We start from the raw sequence: 21155 nt of genomic DNA, 5'->3' as shown, positions 1-21155 counted from the left end.
TTAAGGACAACATTTTATTGCTACCAGAGGCTTTACCACCAGTACATGGTTTTGACTGCAGTGCCGTCTTCAGACTGCAAAAGGAGCTCAGGGTCCAGAAATCACTCAGAGAAAAACAAGGGGAATAACTTGTTGCCAAGAAAATCCTAATAGCTTACTATAAAGTTGGGTACTGAATTGCATTGCAAGGTACAAACTCAAATCAGGGCTGCCCCAGTATCTAGACAGTTGATCCTATTGATTGTAAATGAACAAAAACAGATTAGTTACAAAAACCAAAGTATACATTACATACATGTTTCTTCAGTGAGCATCTGGATAAATTAACTATAAGATATTCTTTATAACAAATGTCAAAAATGCTCAAATGTCCTAATTACATACCATTTTTAAGGTTTCAGAGAAACAAAAGGACAGTAATCTTATTTTTAAACTAAGAACTGAAAATGAGACATACAAAAAAAGAGAACTTTTTCTATTACCACTGATTCATGGGGATAGCTTCAAAGTGCCCTTTTCAAACTAATGAACTTGAGCCATGGACTAAACATGGCTGCCACACAAAAATAACTTGCTTACTGAATTGCTTTATGAAAAAAAAAGTTAGGGGCTACCTATTCAGTGGAAGTCAGAACACATACATCAAAAAGCACAAAACTTATTAAGCATCTAACAGAGGCAAGAAATGGTAAGAGAAAAATGAGGTCACTGGGAACAAGATTTCTAGCTATGAATTTTGCAACTTCCCTCCCTACACACTGATCTTTATTTTTATTTTTTTGGACATGGGGCAAACTATTATTTTAACAAAGAAAAAACGTGGAACTGACATAGTACAAAGAATGCTTTCTTTTAAATATATCTTGGCTCTTGAGTCTATAAATATATGCCTTTATATTAAATAATGTTGAATTGCAAGTAGCCGCACAAAGGAACAAGGGTGTTTTTCTTTTTTCCTGGCTCACTTCACGCAGTCTGATAAAGCACATGCCTTTCTCTACAGCCTTTCCTGGTTTTCTAGTCTCACTTCCAAGTAGTCAGCACTAGTGTGCACTGGAAGGTAACCCTGACACTACTACATGACTGACACAGGCTGCAAAGGTGGACAGGGAGAAACATGCCCCTCTTGCCTTGATAAGTCAGTGCCACACACAGAACCCACATTCTCTGAAGCATTATCTTCATTGTAGAGCCGTTTGATCCCGTCATAGAAGTCATCCACTTCCATTTCCTCCACTTTGCGTTTAGCAGAGGTATGCTTGCACCCACCAGCAGCTGGGAGATGATGGTAGAAGGCTGTTGTTGTACCTCTGACTGGCACTTCTGGCTTGCTGTTGTCCTTGGAGAAGTCTGGGCCTGTGACAGAGGAGGGATGTAATTCAAACGCTCCTCTGTCGCAGGTCACCAGGGTGTGCTTGAGGGGACGGTAGACATAAACGGAATTCAGAGGCAGGGAAGACTGCAGAGCAGAAAGGTGATGTGCTGCCAGCTCCCGACAGTGGATCAACTGGGAGCTGTCCATCTGGACCAGGAAAAAACAAAAGGACAGCGATCCTTAATTAACAGAGACACTCTTCCTTTTACCAGCCACTGTTCCACCCCGGGCCTTCTCTCGCTTTAGCTTTCTTTCCCCCACATCCTCTACCTCACTCATTGCCCCACCTACAGAGCAGTCTTCTGAAATATGTTTATATCCATGCTTCGAGCATAAATCTGCACTTATGGGCTGGGCACCTACACAAACACAAGCATTCTTTGTTCATTGCTACGTTAGCAATGTCAGTCTATAAGGCCTTTACCAAACTCTCTTGAAGACAGGCACATGACAGTCAATAATTTCAGGAGAGTCAAAAGCAATAGAAACCATTAAACTAGGGGTAATAGGAAGTTACTTAGCTAAAATATTTATGTATTGTTTTAAAACAACTGGAAATGTTAAACAAATCCCATTATTGTAGAAAATAGTAAGAACTTATTAACACTACATAGTTTAACAAACACCTGACCCCCTCAACCTCTTGAACACCCAATCTCCATGGTCATGTTTGTTTCAATACGGCCTCACGGTTACAGCATACAATCATAATCATCTAACCTTGCACCTGGTGACTACAAGACACAGTTAGGCAATGTCACAGTCACCCCTTTGTGTCAGTGTTTCTCAGCCTGTGGGTTATGTGACCCACGCCCTGGGGGCCAAAAACCCTTTCATAGGGGTTGCATAAGACCACTGGAAAACAGATGTTTATATTGTAATTCACAACAGCAGCAAAACTGCAGCTATGAAGTAGCAATGAAAATAATTTCATGGTTGGGGTCACAACTTGAGGAGCTGTATTAAAGGATATCAGCATTAGGAAGTTTTGCCTTTCTATGTCTGCCTTATAGCCCTGTCTGAATGACCTGAAACCATTCCACATTTCTTCAGCGGCATGGCAGCCACACACCCTCCAGGAATTAGGAAGGCTCTCTATAAATCTGACCAACCCTCCCTCCCACACTCACTTCCCAGTGTAGCCCATACTGACATTCTACACTCTGCAAACAGGAGCCTATTTAACACACAAATTGGCCCCTTTCCACTTTTCCCTTGTTTACCTGCTTCTGTATCCTGAACGGTCTTTTCCCTCCAGGAAGCTTATCCTGGCCGTAAAGTAGAGGAGATCCAGTTTTCCCTGTTGTGCATGTACACTTTATAGCATTCTGAAGTTCTTTTTGCTGCTTCTAGCTCAGACTGGCTACCACTCTTGGTTCTCTTGCTCCACCTCCCAGGTTCTGGGATCAAGTGTATGTCCTATCACACCCAGCTCATTTTAGACATTTCTTCCCCATCTTTAACTCTCCACTACACAACAGAAAATCTGTAATACTACAGGGAATAAATACTGCCCCACAAGAACACATTCTATCACTACATATATTCACCATGTTAATCCGGAAGGAATACAAATGTAAAGTGAACATGTAATTCAAGACTCTGGCATCCACCATCTTGTTCACTTAGCCTCCCCTTTGTAAAGACACTATGGATAAGACATTTTAATAGTCCATGTGTGTGCTTGTGCGGCACACACACGGAGGAACATTGTTCCATCAGTCTGGTCTGGGTTTCCCCTTCTACCTTTACATGGCTCTATTAATTGAACTCAGGTTATTGGCTTGATATAGACTAGATCTAATTATTAGCCCAGTTACAGACCCTGCTAAAAACTAATAAAAACAGGTAAGGAATGGGGCTTCCAATAATTTCAAGCAGCATACAAAAGAACAGAGAAAAATCACAATGGAAAAGCACTTGGCATCCCAGGAGAGTAAATGTTCTTATGTTCTAAACCAGTGTTCTGTACACTGATCATGATCCTGTAGATGTACTACAAAGAAACACTCACTATTATCTACGTTGATGAAAAGAGAAATGAGTTATTTTTCATTTCTTATTTTTATTGTATGTGCATTGATATTTTGTCTGTCTGTATACCTGAGTGAGGGCCTCAGATCCCCTGAAATTGGAGTTACAGACAATTGTGAGCTGCATGTGGATCCTGGGAACTGAACCCAGATCCTCTGGAACAGGGCCCCATGCTCTTAACCACTGAGTCATCTCTCCGGCCCCCGAGTTTTTTTTTTTAAGAGGTGAAGTCTATCAAAAAATTGGTAAGCCATTAGAAATTATTTAAATAAATAACATCTATTTGAACTCTACTTTCCATTGGGGTCCCAAAACTAACTTTGTCCAAAATAACACATCAAAATAAATCCTAATATAGCATAATATGAATTTGTCCTTTTAAAATAACAAGCCAATTAAATTATCAACTCTTGATACAGACAAATCCTTGATTTTGCTCTAAAATTTTAAGTATTTAAAATGAACACTCTATTATGAGTTCTGAGAACCTTTACTAACCATTTTATAACTATCTCAACCAAATTTCAATATTTCTAAGTATCCCTTGTCTGCTAAAAGCAACAACAATTACAACAAAACATTGCTAACCATTTAGCTGACCAGGGGAATGTGTCAAGCAGCAATAAAATAATCACATAGGTCCCCACTGAAGAGAGGAGCAGAACAGCATGACACATGTGGGTCCCAGGGTACCCACAAATGGTGAGCAGCACAAAACACTGAAAACACCTGTTGGAATGTTGGGTACCTTTCAAGAGTAACCAAGAGTCCATGGTAGGAGAGTGTGCACTCTAATCCTCCATTGCAGTTCTAAATAAGAACACCTATTCGACCACTGCTTAGCAAAGAGACCAAAGAGACCACAACACAATTTACAACTAATTATTACCTGATAATCAGGGTGGTTAGTATAGGTCAGAAAATGAGCATAGCCATATAAATAAACTACAATAAAAGAGTAAAGAGAAAAATGTGGTCATTCTAGCGTGGAGACCACAGTGGCAATGAAATCTTGACAGTGGGCTGGGTAGAGGGAAGTCTAAGAGGAACAAAACAAGAAGTGGCTTGCCTTTCAAACCAAAGAATGTGTGCCAAGTGTAGGAGCACGAGCAGAGTGAAGACAGAACAAAATGGGTGCAGAATGGGAGGGGGCAGTACTGCCATAGTATGACCTATAGCTTCTAATACCAGAACCTTAAGGCCTTGCATTCTGATTTAAGTCAAGACAGGTGAACTTAGTAAGGACAAGAACTATGCCCAGAAAAATTAGCAGCCATGCTTACACATAAGAATGTCACCCTCCAAGCCATCTCTCCAGCCCTGGACTTTTAAGGTTTGTGTATTATCAAAACAAAAAGGGTTGGAGATGGTCTATGGATAAGAGCACATATTGCTCTTGCAGAGGACTCAAGTTCAAATCCCAACACCCACATCAGGTAGCTACCACCTTTTAGCCTTTACAACCAAGAAGTTCTAAGCCACTCTAATGAACTCTCAAATGACCTAAACTGAAGCTGAGATTAATGAGTTATGTGATTTCTAAGACCCCATCTGGTCAGCTAGGGAAAAGACAAGTTTAAATGAGGTATTTCTTTGAGCCCCAGAACACATAAAAAGAAAATCAGTAACTCTTAGAGCTGTGCACTAGAAAAGGGAAAGATTCATCGGTCTCCATGGATACCAGTTTGCAAATCTAAACCTGAATTCCCTCAGGTGGCATGAGAAGAACAAGGCTTTTAAAAAGTTACTAACACAGCACTATTACTTTACTACATCTGAAAAGAATTTTCTCTATCTAAACTTTTCATTGTACTGAGGTGGTTTATTTTAAAGTGTTTGAAAAATGCCAGTTACAAACTCATTTTTTTATTTTAAGGTGAGGAATGAACCCAGGGACTTCTTTCCCACTGAGCTAAATCTTCAATTCCTCTTAGTTTTATTTTAAAACCATACAGTAACTCTCTGGATTCCATTAAAGTAAAAAAAGAGTAATGAACACAAGTGACGATGATAGCTACCTGTGCTTTCTGAAGCAGTTCAATTGTAAGAGGAAGCCAATCGGGAATGAGTTTCTCCATTTCCAGACTAACCATGGCCAAAGCCAGCATGGATCCTTTGAACTGCAGAAGTTGGCTGCAGGCCATACAGTGGAGTAGCTGCTTGGTTAGGAATGCCAAATGTTGAGACGGGCTCAATTTGGGCAAACTGAAAAGTAACTGAGGCCTAGTTGACACTGCAATGGCATGGAACTAGGAGAGGGGAGAAAAACCACAAAACTGTTATTTAAGGGAAATAACTAAGAAAGTATACATAGAAATAACTTCTTGGATACTATACAAATTTGTAATTCAGTGATTAGATATATTTTCAGACTCTAATTTTTTCCTTGACAATAGGTTCCCCCAAAACCACACAAAATACATTAACAGGAAGCCTCTATCCAAGTTACTGGACCAGAACTATATGCTCAAGTGAGAACTAAAACATTTGGATGTACTCACAATGTGAAGAAAATCCAATGGTGTGGCTGTGTGAAGATCCCAATTCAATTTATCCAGAATAATCCTCTCCATTCTCAAAATCTCAGATGTAGAACAGCCACAGAAACTGTCTCTTGCCAATACCTTTAGTACTGGAATTTTCTATCCAAGGCAAAAGCAATAGGAACAAATGAACTCATTTTCAATATTTGTTCTGACAAACAAAATGTAAACTAATAGAAAAAAATTCAAAAAATAAAATGAACTGGAGCAGTGGCTGTTCTTCCTGAACTTGAGTTCAAGTCCCTGCAGCTACATGGTGACTTATAACTGTCTAAACACCAGTCCTAGGAATATAATGGTCTTTTCTAACCTCTGTGTGTACCAGGAACACAGTACACATGCATATATTCAGGCAAAACACTAATACACATAAAATAAAAATAAATTTAAAAAGATAGTTGATCTTCTAATTCTAAAGCATTTTAGAGGGACAACACATCTAAACACTTAACTGAACCTGTAGTTTATAACATAGCATTCATTTTTAAACCCCTAAAGGCACAAATGGCCAGGCCCTGCTTCCAAACTACTCTAATGGCTGTGTCCAGTCCCTGGAGACCAAAGGAGGCCAAGCTCCACCCTACAGAGAATAAAAGCCGAAGATCAGGCCCAGAATCCCACCAATCTTCCCCAAAACCAGGTCACAGATTCCCATTAATTTCAGGCTACCCTAGAAAGCCCCACTTCCTAAGAAACTCTACATAAAGCCTGCCTCCTGCTTAATTCGATGTTGTATCTCTACAGAGTAGAGGCAGCCAACCTCTGTGTCTCTCCCAATACATCTTGTGTGTGAGGCTTGTTGTGGGGTGTGACTGTGGTATCATTAGCTCCCAACTGCCAGGATATCTTTCCTCTCAGAGCTGTAACGCTATTGGGGAAACTTTTCCCCTTCGGGGTATTAACACTTACACATTTAGTACTAAAGGTTTCATTAAACAAAAATGATCCTCCAAACAAAACCCACCAAAACAAAGAATAAACCTTGAAAGGAGTCATTACCTCATCTTCTTCAACAGTTTTAGCAGCTAGAAAAAAACAGCTGATTGCAATACAATTCAAATATTTTGGATGGGCCTAAAATTTTGAAAAGGAAAAAAAAAGCAACATTAGTGATTATATTGAACTGAGCTTTTTGTTTTTAAAACCTAAATATACATTTAGCTCACAGTTCCCCCAGTTTATATCTTCCTAGGCACAAAAAAAAGTTTCTTTTCTGTTCTTTCATACCAGTCATTAAATAAATGCTGTGGAAAGGTCTGAACCTGAGTCATTTCCAAATTTTAAAACAAAAGGCACTGTCCTCCTGACATCTCTACATCTGCCACAACAGCATGCTCACTAGTGACCTAAGGTTCAACACGCAAGTCTTTGCACAAGAAGCTGTACTTGAGTGTATCTTATAATACTTACTTTTACTGTAGCTAGAAACCTGTCCAAAAGACTGCTTGCTAGAGCAAATGTTTCTGGGTAAAGGTTGAATTGGTATTTGAGTTTGGCCAACCATTGAATTACTTCATCTCTCTGGGATGGAGAAACGTTCTACAAAGGAATAATTAAAAAAAAAAAAAAAAAAAAAAAAAAAAAAAGATTACAAAGATCCAGTTAGTGTACATTTAGAGTTCTCTAAATGCAGGGCTGACAAGACAGCTCAGCAGGTAAAGGGACTTGCTGCCATGTTTGATAACCCGAGTTCAATCACTGAGACTCACAGTAAAAGGAGAATCAATCACTTCCACAAGTTGTGCTCTAACCTCCAACATGTGCTATTGCACACACATATCCACATACACAAAATTTTAAACATTAGGAAATACAAGAGAAAATGCACTAGTAAGTTAAAATATTTTAAGGTAATTCAAAATTGTACTTTAGATGGAAATATTATATGCTATTATCACATTTAATATTATCTGATATTTTTATTAAAATATTCACTTTTCATTTCACCAAATATCTACAATTTGAATTAAGTTCACATATTCAGGAAACCAAACATTTTAATTTTGAAATTTAAGTAAATCACTACTGATTGATAATTTTAAGTTTTCTCAACTCTTGAGACTAATACAATTTCGGAGTCAGGAAATACCCATTAGCTTATCTTAGGAAATATAAACGGACTACCAAATCAAACAGAAGGATTACTTCACTAAAAGCAAAATAATCATTTTAATTAACCTAAATACTATTTTGAACTTTTAAAGAAAGGCTCACACTTTAAAAGGTATAAATATACTTTAAAATAGTAGGGGTTATTTTACTTTTGAGTTCCAGTCACTACTAAACAATTAGTATACTGCTGATGTCAAATTAACAGACTAATCTGTTTCTGAGAACTAATCACAAGGCCATATTAGCCCAGGTATGTCTCAAAGTCACTATGTAGTGAGGGTGACCTTACAGTTCAGATTCTCTTGTGTCCACTCAAGTGCACACCACCACACCCAATTTCTGTACTGCTTGGGACTCTATGCTTCATATGAGGAGACAAACCACCAATGGAGCCATACACCTCAGCTCCTTGTATACCACAAATGTACAATTTAAACACATCAAGTACCAAACTGGAAGAGTGTTTTCAATAAAGGATCATCCTACAAAATATGCATATATACCCAAGCACTGAATTATGCTAAGCCATCCTTCTTTATGAAGTACAATATAGTGATCACAGTACAAACACTTTTCCTAATTGCTGTCAATCTAAGTCAATTCTTTTATCCTACAAAACTGCCTGACAGCTATTAAAATCTTCAATGATGATCTCGGTAGAGTGCAGCTCCTCAAGTAGGAATTTTGGCTACAATTGCTTTATTGTTCTTGGCTTCCTCTAGTGTTACCGGGAGTAACTTTCTGCTCATTACAGTCTTTGCCACTTCGTCTGCTGACATCTCCCATTTGGAGCCCTCCTCCACTTGCTGTCACTTTTCTTGTCAGCTTTGACATGACAAAGTATTCTTCTACATTACCAAACCAAGTAACACACTTACACAATTCTTACATCTAGCTCTAAACTCAGTTATAATTGGTATTTTTGGTGGAGAATTAACATACACCTACTTTCTGGTCAACCCTTTGGGAACAACCTCACAATGGTGAATAGAAATACTAATAAAAGCTGGATAGTGGTGGCACACGCTTTTAATCCCAGCACTCAGGAGGCAGAGGCAGGTATATCTTTGTGAGTTCAAAGCCAGTCTGGTGTACAGAGAGAGTTCCAGGACAGGCTTCAAAGCTACAGAGAAATCTGTCTTGGAGAAAAAAAAAAAATAATAGAGAGAAAGAAATTCTACTAAGACAAAGATGACTTATAATCTGTTTTATTAACTCACTACAAAGTTGATAAGAGTGAAAGTTGTTTATACGCCAAAACTTAAGTCTTACAGTCAGGCAGACTGTAAAATGGTATTAAACCAGAGTTACATATGGTGCTCTGGGGACACCTGGACTGGTATGGGAGTGTAATGAAATCTTCATAGAAGAAAACAAGGTGGGGAAATCATCCGTGATACACAAAGTACAGGAGTCTTGGTGTTTAAGCCCATAGACTTTACTATGCAAACTCGAGGCAGCAACATAGTTAAGCTCTTGTGAAGAGAAAATAAGATTAAGGTGGGTAGAGAATTGGGGGACTGTTACCCAGGATTCCATGATCAAACTAGAAATGAACTTATGGCAGTTTTGAGAATAAAGCTGTCAACCTGAAGGTTCTTATTGCATCGAGTAGCAGAGAAATTTATGTCTCACAGACTATTGTCCAGTTTGACAGAAAAAATAGTCAAAATTTCTTTAAAAGACAGGATCTCATGTCGCCCAGGCTCACCAAACTTGCTTTGCAGCCAAGAGTGACTTTAAACTTCTGATTCTCCTGCTTCCACTACTGGGGTTACAGGTGTGCACCCCACACCTGGTTTATGCAGACTGAATACTAAATCCAGGCCTTCACACATGGTAGACACGCAGTCCAGCAACAGAGCTGCACAAATCACCACTGTCTAGGCAAGAGAACAAATACTAGTCTTACAGCTAGGATCTGGGTTAACTATCAGGTGCTACTAATACAATCTAGTTCTATCCCCTAAAGACCTCTGGGAAGTAAAGGTAGTCTCTTCCAAGTAAGAAGTTGAACACTTAAGGAAAATTCAGCCAGCCAAATAAATTAACATTAAGAAACAAATTCACAAGAGAGGTAGGTAGTGATAGGAAGTAGGAGCTCTTAGGAGTGAAAACGAAAAATGAACAGGAGTCACAAGAAACAGGGCCAGCACTAACTATACAGTCATGTCATAATCAAGAGGGAGAAATAACATCCTAAATAGCAGACTACACCCTTATCTGGTACACTTTAAACAAACATAAAAATTTGAGGAGACTACAGAAGATGAACAGAAGGAACACGTGTCACTTTCTGCCTTAACCTTCATACTATAACAGTACTTAGACTGATCTTCCTTGCGATGCTATTTCATATTCCTGCTTCCATGCTTAGTCGTTCCTTCTAGATGAAATACTCCTTTCCCTATTTTGCTTTATTTATTACACACATACACATACACACTTCATACTGGGCATGGTTCTTTAGTTACAGTACTGCTGTGACAACCAGATCCTGTATGAGCCATGATTATGGAGAGGAAGTAATGAAGTGGTAAGTCAACATTCTGAGATAAGGCAAGCAGCTAAGAGTAAACTGGTAGAGCTTTTGAAAGACAAAATCTGACACTTGAAAAACCAAGGAACTAGTGGGAGCAGGAGGTCAAAGATGTAAAGAGGAAAATCCACTTGGCTGACGGTATCAGTTAGTTTTTCTCAGAACCATTTACAAGGAGGGAAGACTTATTCTGCCCCACAGTTTCAGAGATTTTAGTGGTGGGAACACTGGAGGAGGAAGGGCAGAAAAGGAAGGAGGTAGAGAAGTAAATAAAAAGGATAAGACAAGACTGGATCCAAGAGTGGACAAGATGGAAAGAGGAAGGAGGCAAACAAAAAGGGAGGAAGAAGCCAGGAACAAAATACCACCAAGGTCTGGCCCAGGAAGGCCCCATCTCCTAGTTTCCAGCACCTGTGAGAATGAGGCCACCAGTTGGGGGCCTAAGCTTATATACATTGAGTCTGTGGGAGACATTTTATGTTCAAATTCTAAGACTGATTTTCCTCTTAAAACACTTCTGAATGTTCACTTTTAATAACATGTAAAGAAGTCACATCCAACTGAAGTTCAGCCCTCAATTAGCCTAGTCCTTCCTTGGACTAAAGCAATTAGTCCCAATGCAGTTTGCTCACTGGAGGGAAGACTAAACCCTCTACAGAGGGAAGTACCTCTATGCCACAGTGCTTACTTGGTATATCCTGGTTTGACCCCCAGCACCACAAAGATAAAAAATAACCAAGTCTACACCATTTTTTAAATAACAGAATGTTCAGAATTGAATCAAACATTTATCAGGAGCAACTATAACAAAAACCTAAATAAACAAACCAGGCAATTAGAAGATCTTTATCAGAATAAAGTATTTGTCACACAAGAAATCTCAGTAGAGGGCGGCTAGGGAGATGGGTCAGTGGTTAATTGCTCTATTAGAGGACATCAGGTGGCTCACAAATGCCTTTAACTTCAAGGAGTCATACAAAGCCCTCTCTGAGAGTGTATACACACACACACACACACACACACACACACACACACACACACACACACACACACACACAGTACAAGGAAAAAAACAAAAATTAATTTTCCTACACAAATCAAATACAACCAAAGAGATAAACCTGAAAACTATAGTAACTGGAAATTAAAAACTCAGATGTGCATCTAACAAAAGTTACATGTGACTGGTCAGCTATGTTTGTAGCCTTGAAGAAAATTTATGTCTAGGGATCAGAGAGATGGCCCAGAGAGTGAATAAAGACACAAGGTGACAGCTCTGGAAAAAGAGTTTAATCCCCAAGAAGGGAAGGGAAGGGAAGAACCAACCCCACAAAGTTATCTTCTGATCCCCACACAAATGCTATGATACACACACAGGTGTGTGAACATACCCTAAGTAGATAAATGTAAAAAAAAAAAAAACCTAAAATATAGAACAGAAAATTTCTAAGTCGAAACATATTCTAGTTAAAAGGAAAATGCTAGAAAATAAATTGTCTATCCAAACGAACAGTAAGCTATATTTTTAAAAAGTAAAACTGCAAATAAAGCGATGGAATTCTGACCAAAATAAAACAGAACAAGAAGCAGTATTTGGAAATGAATATACTCCAAGTTGCACGCTGACACTTCTATGCTCATTATCAGGGAAACTGCTGGTAGAGGCAATAAAGCTTTAGAGTTGGGGTGTAGTTCTGTGTTAATAAGTACTTGCCAAGCCCTGAGTTCATTGTCTAGTACAACAAAAAGCAAACACATGCACAATATACATCCAGCTGAACAACAAATATAAGCCAACATCATAATGTTGCCTAAACAATCTGTTTAGGGACAAAGTAAGTCAAAGTCATAGTCTAATTCACTATGCATTAGAGTCTACCCAGATAAAGAAAACACTGGAATGGCAAAACATACATAACATACATGCACTCACACAGAAAATCAGCTAAAAAGATGACTTTGTGGAAGTAAAACCTAGCTTCAGTATGTAAAGGACCATCACTTAAAATACAGATTTACTTACATGGATGGAACGAGAACCCAGTAAGTGGCCAGGGTATTATTTCTGTGTGCATTAAATGTATGCATGTGGAGGTCAGGGGACAACCACAGATGTCAAGGATGCTGGGCAACTCCTTCAAACACCCCCACACACACACACCACCACCACCCGGAGCTCATCATTAGGCTGGCTGGCCACTGGACTCCAGAGATTCTCCTGCCTTTGCCACACCAGTGCTGGGACTACAAGTGTGAACCACCACATCCAGCATTTTAAAATGGGTTCTGGGGAATCAAACTTGGTTCTTCAAGCTTGGAAGGCAAACACTACTGGCTGAGCTACCTCCTCAAACTCACTAGAAACATATCTGAAGTTCAAATTAGGAAAATCCTTGTAATAATTGGAAATTAGAGCTTTTCTAAGATATAATGGACCAAAAAAGCAAAGGAATACTACTGAATTATCAGAGATTGTAACAAAATGTTCCTTTTACTGTACAATTAAATTATGCCTCCAAACTTAATACATACAATCACATGTACGAAGCAGTTTTAAAATACAAATTCTAGAGTCAGCAAGGTGGCTAAGCAAGGACATGCAAGCTGTGCAAGCTTGACTGATCTAAGTTTAATCCCTGGACTCCAGAACCAATTCCACAAACTGGTTGTCTGCATGAAGGGTGTAGTATACCCACACAACAGTAATAAAATCACTGTTGCTACTACAACTCAAAAGGTCTGAATGTGAGGACTAAAACGATCCTTGTCCCTTTTGAGATAAGGTGTTATTCTTAGCCTGCTGGCCTGGAACTTTCAGAAATCCCAAGTGCTGGAATTATAGGAATGCTCCACCACACCCAGCTGAAAACTTCCAAATTTTAAGAAATTTCAGATAATTATGATCTATCTAGTCGCCAAGTAGTTCCTGCACACCTTGTGTTTCAGCTGTCCTTAGCTAAATCCTGTTTTTGAAACCTTATAATGAGATGGCCTAACAAAATCACTTTAAAGTTTATGACAGGACTTCTTTGCAATGGAAATCACTTTAGCAAAATAAATGTAGACTATCTGAAAGTGTCATGGTTTTAAATTTCCCCCTAAATTCACTTAAATGCAACTATAAAAAGACTTCAATTATTCTTTAGAAGAACTTTTCTGTAATTATCAAGAACACAAAATAGACCACTATTTGAAATTAAAAGTTTAACTAAGTTTGCTAACACACACCTGAAACCCTAGCACTCATAGGGAGTTGAAGGCTAGCACTTGTCTGTCTGCAAAGCAAGTTTGAGGCCTCCCTAGGTACTGAGACCCCAGCTCAAAACATCATCAGAAAGTAACAATACTACAGTATGTCAGAAAACAATGACACAACATCACCATCCAGAAAATTCAGTCAATTACCAGGAAATTATACTGTGTTGCCATAAGAGAAGTACAGAGTTCTATGGGGGCAGGGAGGGGAGTCACAAGTGTAACATTTTGCTCAACATTAGGGGTGGAGCTAAAATTTAAAAAGAGCTGTGAGAGAAACACATGGAGACAACTGACCAGAACAAGGAGAAGCTAATGGACCCCAAGACTGATAGCTGGGAATCCTGTATGGGACTGACTCAGACCCCCGAACATGGGTCTCAGTTAGAAGGCCTGGGCAGTGGACCTCTGACAGTGCAACCAGGATGTATCCTGGTGCACAAAAGGACTTTGGGAGCACATGCACCATGGAGGGATACTCCCCTAACCCCGAAGCAGGAGGGAAGACCTAGTCCCTACTCCAAATGACAGATTTAGATGACCCCTCCTGGAAGGCATCACCCTACAAGTGGAGTGGGGGGGGGTGGGAGGGAAGGATGGTCAGGGGTTATGGAAGGGTGGGAGAAAGGGAAAGAGGGAGGGAGGAAGGGGGAATTGGGATAGCTATGTAAAATAAAAATAAAAACAAAACAAAACTGTGAGATGGCCTTGCACTTGCAAGAGACAAGGAAAGGGAAGTAAAAGAAAGTAGAAGCAAGCAGCATAAAAGGAAGCCCTAAAATACTGCACTTTTCTATTTTTACCAGCATGTAACAGTAGAAAGGCCATTCAGTCCATGACCAGGAATTACAAATTGCTCTTTTAAGCTTAAACCCATATCCTCTCTGATTCCCACCAGAGCAAGCCTACTCTTAAGGTTAAAGTATTAAGTAGAACTACTTGGCATACTAAAGCAAGTCCTTAAACGGATGAAATGCCTTCACTAATGCCCTCCCTCCTGTTCTGACTCCCTTTTGTGTTTGCTTAGCCAGTTCTCAGCCCTCTGCTCACCCCAACAGTCACATCTGTCTTGGCAATACACATGAAATTTTCATGTCCTTGACCATGGTCCAGGTGTATTAACCAAAATAATTAAACTAAAATAACTAGAAGAGCTAGGTCAATAAATAATCGGCATGTTATATCTAAAACAATTACTATGCTCTGCCAAGAATGAACATTCAAGGTTACTCTGACCCTCATCCAACTTTTATGTATATTACGATCTTGGTGGGTTTTGTCTTTAAAAATTCTGTATCCCTGAGCTTGTTTGGGAACCAAGAGACTTTTCAGAGGAACAAGCCTGCGCTTGGTCCAACCATCATAGAAGGATAAGACTTTCAATTGGCTTCAACAGAGTGGTTGTCATTGATTATCTCACCACGTGGATCACTCCCAGGTCCTCCCTCTGCACAGTGCATGATCAGTGTGCAGGAAGGGAGGAAATGCCTGTTGACTCACTCCCTGTGGGTGCCTTAACCAGGAGACCTTCAAGGATTTTGTATCCAAGGCTTAAAAAGTTTGTTACCCAAAATAATGAATGCTGATAGCAAGTTGATGCTAAAAACCGGGTAAAATGGAAGGAAAAAGAACTTCCCAATGTTGAAACTCCAATACATGCTTGAAGATCTTTCTAAAGCAACAGATGCAATTAAGGAAGAAAATCTAAGTTAAATTAGAAAATCAAGTTCTTGAACAATATATGCAACACCTCAAGCCACCTCTAGTGTTTTTCAAACTGTCACAAAGGCAAAGGAAAGTAAATTTTCTGGAGTTGCTGCTTTCAAAACAAAACAAAAAAACCTGTGTACATTTTGAGTTTTTTCCAGGGAACTGAACTATTATAAAAAGAAAACTTGTTACCAACTCCTTTTGTACAAAATAACCCATTTGGTTATCTGAAAATATAGGCATTCTAGTCATGTGTGTTAGAGCTGCCTGGAAAAGATTTAGGACCAATGAAGCCAGCTGAGAAGGACACGCTTCATCCTGTAAAGTTGCCTCAAAGCTGTTCACTGTAGGCCAAATTTTCAGCTTTTGAGAGTTGTTGCCTATGCAGGGGTAGGCCTTGGTATAGATGTCTTTAAGTCTTTTGTGATCCTGTAAAAAACCTCACCCCCATTCCTGTAAGTAACCCCAGTTGACCAAGTCTGGACTTTGGTGGAGAAGCACACTTGTATCTGTGTTGTAGCTCCTCAGTAAATACCTGTCACACATTAGCAAGCTTGGTGTTAAGAGTAACTAGTTAAGGGTTTGGTCTCAAGGATTATTTACAACATTCAGATCAGATTTGCAAAATTTACTAGTAATACATTTGGTATCAGGGCCAGCAGGATGGCTCAGCACACGGAGGACCCTGCAGGTCAGACCTAGCAAGCTGTGTTGAATCCCACAGAGTGTAGAGAAAACCAACTTCCACATAAACACTGTGGCACCCACACACAAATAATAAATGTTAGTATTTTATCTCACATGTCCCAGAATTTTCTGTAAACTACTTGAAAAATTTTATTCATCCTTTAACTAAACATCCTTTAGTTTATAGATTGTTTGATAAGAGAACCAATATTAAAGATAACATAGAAATGTTACAAGGAAAGTGATCCATTAATATAACCATGATTATTCAATTTGGAACTTACATTAGTATAAGATTTGATGAATGAATCTACAAGCCACACTTGTATCTTTTTGTGAACAGATTACAAATATTTTAAATTGTGTTGTAGATGTCCTGAATATACATTATGCCAATAGTGCATTTCTAATAAAATACCTATCTCAAGAGAGAAATTACCTGATTTGTAGGCATTTTCGGCACATTGACCTTCCACATCTGGGCTTCCCTGGAGATTGCCCTTTCCAATAGGAAAGACAATCTCTGGTTTTCCAAAGGTCCTGGAAACTTCATGATATCCCTTTGGATCTGCCTGTCACCCAGCTTGATGTAGCTACCTATTAAAATCAAATATAAATAATGTTCACCACTTAATTACAGAATAAGTATAATATACACATTTATAAATGTTAGTACTTATTAAACAATTTTTAAAACAAAGTAAGAATGTTATGAGGCAGTATAGGATTTTATAGCTCTTTAAAATACCATATATTAAAGTTAGCATAATGTTATCTAAAGTATCCTCACTTTAAATCTGAAATTCTAAGACCACTGATTTTTTTATATTAGAAATTCTTAGAAGTAATCATCCCAAACATTTTCCCTAAAAACAGAACTACTCATTAAGGGCCATTACTTTTGTTTAGCATTTAAACACACCAATTTAATGATCACATTAAACCATGTTAAGTCATGTAAGGGGTAACAAGACTGACTTAAGAGACTCTTTTCCTACATGTAATTAAAACCCTTAGACTTTCAATGTTCACATGTTATCAACTACAAAAAAAGAATCTAGAAAATAGTTTGAGATGAGTGAAAGATGAAGACATCAAAACTCACAAGATGCAATTAATTCCTGAAAATGCCTATATTAAAATATCCCAAATCATTTGCTTAACATCCACTTTAAAAGACAATCTAAGTCATATGGTGGTGCACGTAATCTCTGCACTTCTGAGGACCTGTGCTACATAGCAAGACCTTGTCTTTAAAAAGAAAAATTCCTTAAACTTAACAAACCCTCCAAACACTGTAAACCAGGCCTGGTGGTACACACTTATATCCTTCCAAATTTAGTATATGTGCTGCCAGAGCCTGCACAGTGCACGCTTGTAAACTTGGGAGATAGAGAAAGGAGAATGAGAAGTTCAAAGTCATCCTTGGCTACACTTCAAGTTTAAGATCAGCCTGGGTTTTCAAAGAATTAACTAATTGCTGGGACAATGTGACAGAAAGGAGAAATCACTTGAGAATTAGTATGAAGAGGGTCCAGTTTAAATACAGTTCTAACTGAACTGGCTCCTGTACTGAGTGAGGGCAAGGCATATTTTAAGGGACATTACTAGATCAAAGAGATAAATGCACTGTTGGCTGTAGGTTAGTTTATTAGCTAGCAAAACTACATTCACTAAAATTTAAAAATGTACTGTATATCTGTAAGAGAAAATTCCTATTCATAGGAGATACAGAATTTATGCCACATACATAAGACCAAAAAAAAAGGGTAAAACTTGTAAAAAGCATTTTAACACTCTTATTAAGGTAACCACAATACCAACTCTATTAATAATCCTGGACCGACTGCTGCTTCTGGCTTACTTCCTTTTCTGAATAGAGATTATCAATGTGAACCTTTGAGGTTCTCATATCTACTCTCCCCTCCTTGACTTAATACACCAGAAACACGGGGTCATGGGTGACTCCAAAATAATAAATTCAATCTCCATGCTATTCACTGTTCTTCCAACCTGCAGAGTCTTCTGCAGATCAATTCCTCCCACTAAACTTGCTATTGATCTATTAATATCACCTTTTGGAATCCTGCAGTAACACCCCACCTTCCTTCATCTGTACTCGGACATAATCCTACCTTTATATTTAACTCCTGCCACCGCCACTGCTACACCTGCTTTTCCAACTAATGAGTTTCCTGACCAACAGTTTCCAGAATCCAGCACCATGACCAATAAGTAACAGCTTACACTTGTCAGGTGCTTATCAAGCAACAGCCCTCAATGCTTTGCTATTTGGCCAGCTATTGTTCACATTAACCTAGATAATCCTTGCTTAACACTACGAAGGTGGAATTCCTAATTCCATTTAAAAGATGAACAATCACCCACAAGTAAGTTGAGTTTTAAAAGAATTACACGACCAGAATAAACAAATAACTCTTCGCTTCTAATCTTGACTCCCTCCCCCTTTAAAGAAAACAGACAGGGTCTTGCTTATGTAGCCCTAGCTGTCCTGAAACTCGCTAGGTATACGAGGCTGCTCTTCAATGGCTCCTAAGAGTGAAATCGAAGTATTTTACTTTGGTAGTCTAAGATCTTCAGTTCATCCATCCACCTGATAACCTTCCTACCAACTTCTGTCTAAACCATCTGCGGAGCCGGTAACGGAGGGCACTTTTCTCTCCTTTAGGATGCACACAACTCGGTTCCCTCATCTTCCTAGTTCCCTCCAGCAGCCCAAGCCCTAGGCAACGCTACCCTCCCGCAATCACCGAGGGGGTGGGGCGGGGGTGTGCACTACTTGCTTGGCATTCACTCTGCTTTGCCCCGTGTGCTATCTTCGTGTGTCCCCGCGGGATCCGTCGTCCCGGAGAGTGGGGGTGTGTCCCCTCCTTTATTAGCCTGGCTCGCATAGCCTGTACTTGTAACTGGAACCCCAGTCGGTGACGCACTGTGGCTACAAGTTACTCGGGGACAGGAGCACCGGGCCGAAAGGAATCCCACCCAGCATCGCCAGGGGTCGGGGCGTCCCCAAGGTGCCCAGGTGAGGACGGCCGAAGGACCGACCGGTCCCAGGGGAGCGGCGCGCGCCCCCCCCGCGAGCTCCCACTCCGGCGGCGCGCACGGCGTCCGCGCCGCGCCCTCACCTTCTCCTCCTCCTCTTCCTCCTCCTCCTCCTCCCCGGCTGAGCTGTAGGCCTCACAGTGGTGACGCGGGGTCATCCGGGGGCCCGTCACCACCTCATGATCCTCGGCGCGCGACAGCAGGGCGCGCGGGACCAGGGGCCGGGCCGACTGGGGAGGGAGAAGAGGGCGAAGCGGGCCGGCGGGCGCGGGCACTCGGGCGGGACGCACGGCTGCGGCCGATGGGTCAGTCAGCGAACTAGTTCCATGACGACCCCGGGCCCGAGGCCGCCGCCGCCGGTCCCGCTCCTCCGACAGCCGCCGCTGATGCCCGGGTGAGGAGGGGGCGCCCTGTCGCCATAGGGCGGCGGGGGCCGGGGAGAGGCACGGGGTGAGGCCGGCTCTGCCCCTGCCCGGGGGAAGCGCCTCCGAGGGGAAATGGTGAAAGGGGGGAAGGGGAAAAAAGAAAAGAAAAGGAAGGGGAAAGGGGGAGAAAATAAGAAAAAGCGAGACAGAGGCGCGGGCGCGTCCGCTCGCGGGGGAAGGCTGGGGAGGGAGGGAGGGGCGAGCAAGAAGCGCCGGCCGCCTGGCTCCGCCCTCTTCGCGGACTGATCCCGGCCGCGCGCGTCTGTAAACAACTCCCGCGCTCTCTCCCCGCAACCTTCCGTGTCCCGCGGGCGCCGGAGAGAGTTCGAGCAAGTATGAATCTCTGTGGAAGACCTCGGAAGGGAGATGATGCTGGCGAAGAACGGGGACGTGTGGTTGGTGTGCACAAAGAGAAGGAAATGTGCGCGGACTCCTTTCTCTTGGGTGAGCGGAAGAACCCTTCTGCTTCCGTTCGGTGACGTAAGCGGCTTGGTTAGCCTAGGAGGCGTGCGGTGGCCGGAGAGTGTGCTGCGCATGCGCCTCGGCAAAGAAAGGCGCCTCTGAGCGCTCGCTCGCCCGAGGGGAGGCCTTCTGGATGAGTGCCTGTGCCCAACCTAGAGTCTCCGGTATTTTCCAACCCAACTGCTCCATCCCTAGAGCTCCTAAGCGAATTTCTTTAACGGGTTTGGTGATCTTTTATGTAAGAATGACATTCTTTATTGGCCTCATCAAAGAAAAAAAACAAAAAACACTATGTTGTCCTCTTCCTATTGACGAGTTTGGGCGTGTAGCTTTTTACTGTCCTGTGGGTGATGGGTGTCTCTGAAGCACTTTAGAAATCAGAAAAATTAAGAGGATCATATCCTGGGTGCTTAAAAACAGTGACTCCTTGGCACTACGCCAAGCGAATTCAAGTTACCAACCATTATGTCTAGCTTTTCAGGGTCCGTTTCAGCATTAGGTCCTTAATGTGTTGTATTAACTTGGAGTACTTATTACTCCAGTTGGTAAATTTTGTCTTATAATAGCCCTTATTATGAAAAGAATGCCTTCTTAGATAGCTTTGGGGAGGGGAGGGGAGGGCAAACTGGAACTCAACCATTTATGTTCTCATTTTACATCAGTGAAAAAAATATAGACCAGGTTCTTACAAAAGTGGGATAAGCTTCAAGACAAGGAGTTTGCAGTTCAAGCACAGTGAATAGCCATTAACTGTTATGATCTGTAATCACCCAATACTTTGCCTAGTATTTTACTGTACAGCCATCCCCTCCCTAGAATAGAAGGTCAGAGATTGTAAAGATGTTGTTTTATGCCACATCTCTATGTGAAAGGCTCCTGATATTTGACTGCTGCTGGATAAACGAGTAACAGTAGCAGGAATATCAAGATGGAAAGTTGCAGGCTGTTAT

At 40.8% G+C, this 21155-nt stretch overlaps 1 protein-coding gene across 2 annotated transcripts; it reads right to left on the bottom strand.

Moving 5' to 3' along the window:
- Positions 1 to 19942, bottom strand: Ccni (cyclin I). Of its 2 annotated transcripts, XM_051198241.1 has the most exons (7): positions 19402 to 19941; positions 16695 to 16852; positions 7363 to 7491; positions 6952 to 7026; positions 5911 to 6051; positions 5428 to 5658; positions 1 to 1522 (listed from the first exon to the last, which is right to left on the bottom strand). In XM_051198241.1, exons 2-7 carry the CDS (start codon positions 16806 to 16808, stop codon positions 1076 to 1078), a joined length of 1137 nt encoding a protein of 378 aa, XP_051054198.1. In that variant the 5' UTR covers positions 16809 to 16852; positions 19402 to 19941; the 3' UTR covers positions 1 to 1075. The 2 variants fall into 2 exon arrangements, with proteins under 2 accessions (XP_051054198.1, XP_051054199.1); XM_051198242.1 differs by lacking the exon at positions 16695 to 16852 and having other exon boundaries at positions 19402 to 19942.
- Positions 19943 to 21155: the final 1213 nt, after the last annotated feature.

This window comes from Phodopus roborovskii, unplaced genomic scaffold (assembly GCF_943737965.1).
Source record: "Phodopus roborovskii unplaced genomic scaffold, PHOROB, whole genome shotgun sequence".
Taxonomy (NCBI): domain Eukaryota; kingdom Metazoa; phylum Chordata; class Mammalia; order Rodentia; family Cricetidae; genus Phodopus; species Phodopus roborovskii.
Note: the sequence above shows the minus strand (reverse complement) of the source record. Positions and strands in the feature narration are given on the sequence as shown.

Bases quoted from the DNA above. Each gene is read 5' to 3' on its own strand.
- Ccni (XM_051198241.1), bottom strand. From the start codon at position 16,808: ATGAAGTTTCCAGGACCTTTGGAAAACCAGAGATTGTCTTTCCTATTG. The intron at 5,659-5,910 runs GTGAGTACATCC...CCCCTCTCCTAG, and splicing joins CATTGGATTTTCTTCACATT to TTCCATGCCATTGCAGTGTC. The intron at 1,523-5,427 runs GTAGCTATCATC...TTCCTGGTCCAG, and splicing joins AACTGCTTCAGAAAGCACAG to ATGGACAGCTCCCAGTTGAT.